This window comes from Marmota monax, unplaced genomic scaffold, assembly GCF_021218885.2.
Source record: "Marmota monax isolate L192 unplaced genomic scaffold, Marmota_monax_Labrador192_F-V1.1 WCK01_AAM20220418_F8-fsc00037, whole genome shotgun sequence".
In the NCBI taxonomy this organism is placed as follows: Eukaryota; Metazoa; Chordata; class Mammalia; order Rodentia; family Sciuridae; genus Marmota; species Marmota monax.
Window position 1 is genome coordinate 10616878 of NW_026693245.1, and position 7659 is coordinate 10624536.

At 43.5% G+C, this 7659-nt stretch overlaps 1 protein-coding gene across 1 annotated transcript; it reads right to left on the reverse strand.

The window, feature by feature from the left end:
- Positions 1–3165: 3165 nt before the first annotated feature.
- On the reverse strand, positions 3166–6211 carry LOC131424631 (endogenous retrovirus group K member 113 Gag polyprotein-like). The gene is made up of 2 exons (XM_058583145.1): positions 4818–6211; positions 3166–4246 (listed from the first exon to the last, which is right to left on the reverse strand). The coding sequence occupies exon 1, from the start codon at positions 5814–5816 to the stop codon at positions 4872–4874; it is 945 nt and encodes a 314-aa protein (XP_058439128.1). The 5' UTR covers positions 5817–6211; the 3' UTR covers positions 3166–4246; positions 4818–4871.
- Positions 6212–7659: the final 1448 nt, after the last annotated feature.

Genomic DNA, 7659 nt, shown 5'->3' on the forward strand with positions numbered 1-7659 from the left:
TGAGAACTCAAGGGGAACTCAGGCAGCAGGATACGCCCTATTCCCAGCAGGAATAATCTTATACCTTAAACCTGGAACCTAAACTGGGAACGCCCTAAACCCGATTATCCTAAACCGGGAACACCCTAAACCCGGATCCGCCCTGGTCCTTGAGCAAGGTCACCTACATGCAATGTCACTGCAAAATGTCCTATTTCCACGAGTCCTTCCACTAAGCAACATGGGGTACGCTGGCAAGGAGATTGTCATACCTACTTGGCTAATGGCTCCCAGCATAGGAGGGCCATCCATCACCTCCTGAGGGCTGAGAGAGTGAGGGAGCAGCTTCAGAACCCAGAAGAAGAGAGCCAGGCACCATCAATCCTGAAGTGATGCTGCAGAGAAGGAGCTGAGAAACCTACCCCTCCTTCTGCTCCTTCACTCCTAGCAGGGGCTTCCTGCTGGCCAAACCCAACCGGAAGCCAGTGGGCAAGAAAGACAGGCCCAAACAGGTCAGCTTCTTGACCATGGACATAGTTCCAATTTGGGGAGTATGTTTGTCCGTTTATTATTTACCTGGAAACTTTCTTTTTTTCAAATAAAATACCTTGAAAAATAGTATATAATCAAAGATATTATTCAATATCTGTTAGAATCTCTAGATCCAATTTAAGAATTTAAATGTGACTTTATTACAGAATTAAAATTATTGATGGAAAATATTATATTATGAAAACACTTAGAATATACTAGAATATACAAATTGGAGTAAGTCCTAATGAAGGTATTTTTTTTTTCATTTGAGCTATATTATTTCCTCTATTGGAGAAGTCAAAACCTTTTAGTAGCCAATAAAATTTTGGGCAACTTTATGCAAAATAAACAACAAAAAGACAATCAAGCCAGGTGTGGTGGTGCATGCCTATCATCCCAGCAGCTCAGGAGGCTGAAGCCAGTGGATGGCAAGTTCAAGGCCAACTTCAGCAATGTAGAGAGGTCCTAAGCAACTTGGTGATACCCTGTCTCAAAATAAAAAAATAAAAAGGATTGGACATGTGGCTCAGTGGTAAATGCTCTGGGTTCAATCCATGGTACCCAAAACAAAAACAAAAACAAATAAACACATATATAACAAATTAGAATAAATAAATAAAATAAAAAAGTAAAACCAAACAAATAAACACCAACAACAAAAAGAACTGGAACTCCAACTTTTGGAAACACTACACAGTGATTTATTATGTCAGATGTATTTGAATTATTAACTAAAATCCCAAATGCAGTGGTATTACCTCATCAATCATAGGTTCATACCAAAATGAAGAGGAAAATAAAATGAAAAGTAGCAGCAATTTTCTTGAACTCGGGGCTTTATTAGTCAAGACTTTTGGTTGTGACAGAACTTTACTCAATGGGGGTCAAGCACAAAGGAGAATTTTCTCATCACAAAACTGAACAATACCGTAGAAGTGGCTGCGGGCACTTGATCCAACACTCAAATCATGTTGACAGACGAGGCTCCCTCTCTTTGCTTCATTGCCAACCAGTCACCTTCTGGCTCCATTCTTTCCGCTTCACTCTTCCTACCTGCGACAGGGAAGATGGCTGAAGGTGGCCATCAGCAGTCCAGGGTGGAACATCTTCCTTTAGAGTTTAGCACAACCCTGAGGAGGAGGGAGGAGCTTTTTTCCAGAGAAGACAAGGATTATTCTCAGCAAAGTTGGTCCTAACCTTAAAAATCAATTTAACCTCTTTGAAATGCGCTTTCTACATTTGTAAAAGGTTTGTAAATTTAAATGAATGTTGCACGTGAAGTGTGAGGGCTGAGACAGACACAAGGCATTCAAGGAGCCATAGTTTAAAGGAAAGAGAAAGTGGGAGCTGGTGTGCTTTGCAGAGAAAAGTGATAGCATTAGTTATGTTCCAGTAGTATCTGAGAGCAGGCAACCAGTGACAGAGACCCAGGATTTGGGATTAACAGTTGGGAGAAGCTATGGTTAGAATCATGGGAGTTTATTGCAGATTTTAAGGCCTTTTTGTTCAGATCAAAGGCATCCCAGTTCCCCATAGTTACAGACCCAGGTTTTGAGCTGGGGAGGGCTCCGGGCCATGGGGTGGCTGAGTCCTGGAGGTGGGTTGGAACAATTTACCTCCTGAAACTCTTGTGCCAAAATGAGATTATGTTCTTCTATTGTTCTCTCAGGAGATCCTTGCCTAGAGCTTGTGTTGTTCTTTTTTCTCATTGCTATTTTTATCCATTTGATGGTGTCGTTTTTTCTAAATTCTCGTTTCATTTATTTCAAACCAGTGATTAAAAAAAAAAAAAGTCCATGCCACTATTGTTTCCAAATGCCATGTGAGGTCATGGAACATTGCAAAAAGCAACGAGGCAGATCAGAACAGTTCCTTCTGGGATCAGATTCAGAATTTACCTGAAGGGTAGTTTTTCATTGAGGAATCGGTGACATCCAGAGGGTCCCCTAACATGGGGAGAATTCGGGGCAAAGAATACAATTGTGGACTGTAGGAGTGTGGCGTCATGTTTAGGATGATGTAAATTACCCATCTGTAGAATCATTTATAGGCTCTGTATAACTTTTCACATGATGCTTAATTAATTAGTGGTAATACCTACCTCTGTGCTTACATGATATGAGAAGGAATTTATTCCTAAAAAAGACAAAATTTAGTAACAGAATAGGTCTCTTAGTTTTTGTTGCTACTATAAGAAGCCACTATAGACGTAAGTGTTTAAAACAATACAGATTAATCATTTCACAAGTCTGGAAGCCAGAAGTTCAGGTTGGCATGGTTGATTCCTCTGCTCCAGGCTTCACGAGACCAAAATGAAGGTTTTCACCAGAATATATTTCTTACTGGAGGTTCTGGGGGAAGAATTTGTTTCCAAGCACATTCAAGTTCTTGGTCAAATCCAGTTTCATGTGTTGGTACTACTGAGGTACTACTTGCTGGATCTTGGCCTAGGGGTTCTTCTCAACATTTTGGGACAACTTTATTCCTTGGTTTATGGCCTCCTTCCTCCATCTTCAAAGCCAGGTTTGACAGAAGGAGTCCTCCTCACACTCTGAATTCTTCTGACTGTCGCGACCCCTTGCCCGCAAGGAAGACGCAACTCGAGAATCTTCTTTCAACAGTTTATTCAGGCCCTTGATGTTTCTTCTTCTCCTCCTCGGATTCCCCTCCCAGCCTTAATAAAGCATCTCAAGCCCCAATGCAAAGCTGCCACGTGGAGCTTTCTCATAGGGTGGTGAAAAACCATGTGCCAACTCTCCCAAATAAGGAGTTGTTTGTCACAGACCACAGCTGAGCCAGCGCCATCTTGTAATGGCGACCATAGTCTGCAGAAACGGCAGAAGCGGCTCACCACAGTTCCCCCTTTATGTTTTCTTAAAACAATACAGGTGAGAGTAGAGGTCCTATCCCACTGTGCAGAAGTGGCTGCATAGTATGGCTCAGTCCTAAGGAGGGCCCTTCCCCAGATCTGAGGCCATATCAGCCGACGCCTTTTTTCGTGGGGCGGGGCTTGAACGCGTCTAACCTGCATGCAATAGGACATGCTCTCCTTGAGGTCCAGGTCAAGGATCACTCAAGTGCAGTGCCTTGCCTTGCATCCTGTATCGTGATGATGGTGGACGAAGGGGGATAGCTGAGGCTGAACTGTGGCTGTTTATAATGACAAACAAGTTGACAGCACCCTGAAAGAAAGGCACGGACTTTAAGACGATAGAAAAGCACTAGTGTGGAAACCCATCTGCGTGCAATGGCAGTAAGACCGGCAGAGTGCAAGGGCTTTCCAACACTAAGAGAATAACAAGGAAAGTCATGTCGATCCCAGTACAATGTTATAATAACTTGGGGTGTAACGACCATGACAAAGGTTTACTGTTTAAGATGCGCAAGCCAGACTTGAGGTGAGTTGCCATTTTCTAAAGCTGCAAGAGCTTGTATGATCATAGCCTTATCGTGAGCACTGCGGGCCTTAAGGCGACAGAGAAACCACAAACAAAGTACAACACCGAAGCAACACATTGCACCAAAAATGCCCACTCCCACCCATTCCTTAAAAAAGGAAAAGGCAGAGGATAGCCAACTGGTGAATTGACCCAAAGTCACTGGTTCGACACGGGTGCTATTCGGAACAGCAATCTGAGTTAGTTGAGACTGGATCAAGTTTTCTGCTTCCATGGACCAGGTTCCGGATAAATATTCCCCGATGATGCGGGAGGCATTTCTGGAATCATAAAATCTGACAGAGGTTATACATAAATGTGCACGTTGATCAATACAACCCAAATGTACTAGGTCAGACAATTCCTCAACTTGAGCTTGAAGCAGATCTATCCTTTGATTAGCAGCTAGAATCCCAGATAAAGTGTGTTGATTAATTTTACTTTGAGACTCAAGTATGGTGGATGTTTGTTGAATAACCTGATTAATAGTGGCAGCAGTTTGTACCTGGCTGGCCATGGCTACTCCAGCTGTAACTGCTGCAGCAGCAGATATCGCCACAGCTGTCACCATAGCTGCCGTAATTCCAAAATCTCTACAGGCTCTAATCAGTTCAACAATAGGAAATGACTCTGGATCTGAAGTAACCGGGATCGGGACAAAGGTTGGAAATTTCATAACAATTGCCGTAGTCCAGGAGCCATTCCAACACTCAGACAAATAACAGGTAATATTAGAACAATTAAGCATCCCCTGTGATGTAACATTAGCCAAAAGAAACAGGAACGGAGATTGGAGACGGACTGCTGCGGAAGGTAATGTAGCATTAGATAATTGTGAATTATTTGCAGAAATTTTAAGCCTCCTACCTCACTCCGAGTCTTGGGTACTGCCAGAAACATTAAACAGCCAACTTTGGACTCCTAATATTTCCCTGGGGAAACACAAGCGCGGACTAGACTAGCCCAATCTGAGGGAGTCATGCAAAATCTAGTAAGTCCCTCCACCTGAGTGAGAGTGAAAGCGGCATCTATGCCATAAGTGCGGACAGATTCTGCCAAGGTTTTAATTATCTTAAAGTCTAAAGGCTCATGATATCTTCCCCTGTTATTGTCCTGAAATACAGGGTATGCAAGTCCCATATCTGTATTAACTGTCCTCCAAACTTGTGCATGAAAAGATCTCCCGGAACCTTGGCTCCCCCCCACATACGGAGGTGGGGCAATCGGCACCATATCTTCTTCTAGATATTCTACCTCCTCCTCCTCAGAGTTTTGTTGACCGATGTTAACTCCCTTCCCCTTCTTACAGTAGGCCTGCGTGCCCTGTGTCTCCTTTTTCTTCTTTTTCATTTTTATCTTATGTAGTTGTTGTAACAATATATCAAGGTCCTCAGAACTCTCTGAGTCGCTTGTGTTCTCAGGCGTTTTTAATTCGGTCAAGTCTGGGTAGAGCCTTCTCCTATTTTTATCTTCAGGCTCTTTTGCCTTCTCACTACTGTTACTTTTAATACTCTCTGCCACTTCACTACATGATCCTTCAGATTTTTTCTCATGCAGCTGCTCAAGAATAGCTTGACCCTCACTCACAGCTTCCTGGCATTTACCATCTGTTATACATCCTCTAACTAACTTCCAAAGTGGTATAATGCCACCCTGCAAGGTACCTTGCTCATGAGCGAAATCTAGATCTTTCCCTAATTTGTCCCAGCTGGGAACCGTAAGACTCCCTGAAAAAGCAAACCAAGGAGCCGCTATATCAGCTTCTCTTAAAAACATCTGCAAAGTACTCTGCTTTATCTTAAGTCCTTTTGAATGTAACAACCCATCTAGGGCCAACAAAATTGGGCTTGAAGAAGCAACGCCCATAATGTTTTTAGAGCTATAAAGAAAGTGAAAGTACAAAAGTCCCCGCTCTCTTCCTTTTACAGGGGAGCGTTCCGTTCTATGAATTCCCCGCTCTCTTCCTTTTACAGGGGAGCATCCCTGTCGTCACAACAACAAAAGAAGCACAAAAAACAAAAGCGAAATGACACAACAAAAGAAACACAGAAAACAAAAGTGAAAGTACACAGTGCAGCTGCAATAAAATGTAATGCTGTCTCTTTCTTTACAGAGGAGCTGCCCTGCTTTCGTCGCGGATCCCACTTACCTGGGACTAACCCCGCTTTGGTCGCGGATCCCACTTATTGGGACTAACCCCGCTTTGGTCGCGGATCCCACTTACCTGGGACTAACCGGTGCACCACCCCTGACTGCTGAAAGTTCTGGTTCCCAGGTCTCGGCACCACTTGTCGCGACCCCTTGCCCGCAAGGAAGACGCAACTCGAGAATCTTCTTTCAACAGTTTATTCAGGCCCTTGATATTTCTTCTTCTCCTCCTCGGATTCCCCTCCCAGCCTTAATAAAGCATCTCAAGCCCCAATGCAAAGCTGCCACGTGGAGCTTTCTCATAGGGTGGTGAAAAACCATGTGCCAACTCTCCCAAATAAGGAGTTGTTTGTCACAGACCACAGCTGAGCCAGCGCCATCTTGTAATGGCGACCATAGTCTGCAGAAACGGCAGAAGCGGCTCACCACATCTGACCTCTTCTTTGGTCCCATCTCTGTTCTAGCATCTCTCTGAGGGATTCTTCTACCTTCATCTTCTGTTTTTAAGGACTTATGATATTATATCAGGCCTACCTGCATAATCCAGAATGATCTTTCTCTCCTAAAGCCCACCTGTTGGCAACCTTGATTCCATCTGCAACATCCCTTCACGGTAGTATCTAGATTAATGTCTGAATAACCAGGGGTGGGAATCTCAGGGTGACATCTTTAAAATTGTGCCTGTCACAGTGAGTTAAATAGGATCACGAGAGCTTCTTCCACAGTGGATTTCAATGGGTTCTTTTGAAGTTCTCAAGTTCCTTTGGAACTTAGGGAATTCTCTGTGAGTATAGAATTGGGGGGTCTGATCTATAGTAGACCTACTGCAGAGTGGAAAACTTCTCCTGTGTGTGTGGGGTGTCCAGGAGAGACAGTGCATATGTGTTTTCTGGAGTTGAACAGAAAGAGACAGCCTGGGAAATGGTGCAGATGGTGTGATGTTTTGAATCTACATGAAGACTGTCAGGATCAGCACCAACCTGAATTTGCATCAGGTACAATTAGAAGCAAGAAATGGAGCAAAGAAGACAGGCTATTGGATTGTCTTGGTTGGTTCTTGGATAGGTTCAGGAGCTTGGATATGTTATGGGCTTAACTTCTTTCCTTCCAAATACATATGTCGTAATTCTAATTCCTAGAAAGTCAGAATGTGACTATAGTTAAAGATAAAGTCTTTGAAGAGGTAATTAGGTTAAAACAGGGTCGTTAGGGGAGGCTCTAGTCCAAGTCATGCCATTATAGGTAGAGGAAATTAAGACATAGGGATGTACAGAGGCACAGGGAGGAGATAGATATCTACAAGCCAATGAGAGGCCTCGGAAGAGACCAACCCTGCCAACACATTGATCTTGGACTTTCATCTTCTAGAATTGAGAGGAAATAAATTTCTGTTTAAGTGATCCAGTCTGTGGTACTTCACAATGGCTGCCTTAGCTGACAAATACAGGGGGGCTTTGATCCTACTAGAGAGGCAAAAAATCCTGTCCAGAGAAAAGCTGGTGGTTCCAACCTGCAGCAAATATCCTTCCTTTAGGGGGGCAACTGGGTTTCCTCAGCTGGT

Coding starts and splice junctions, on each gene's coding strand:
- LOC131424631 (XM_058583145.1), bottom strand. CDS start 5,816: ATGGGCGTTGCTTCTTCAAGCCCAATTTTGTTGGCCCTAGATGGGTTG.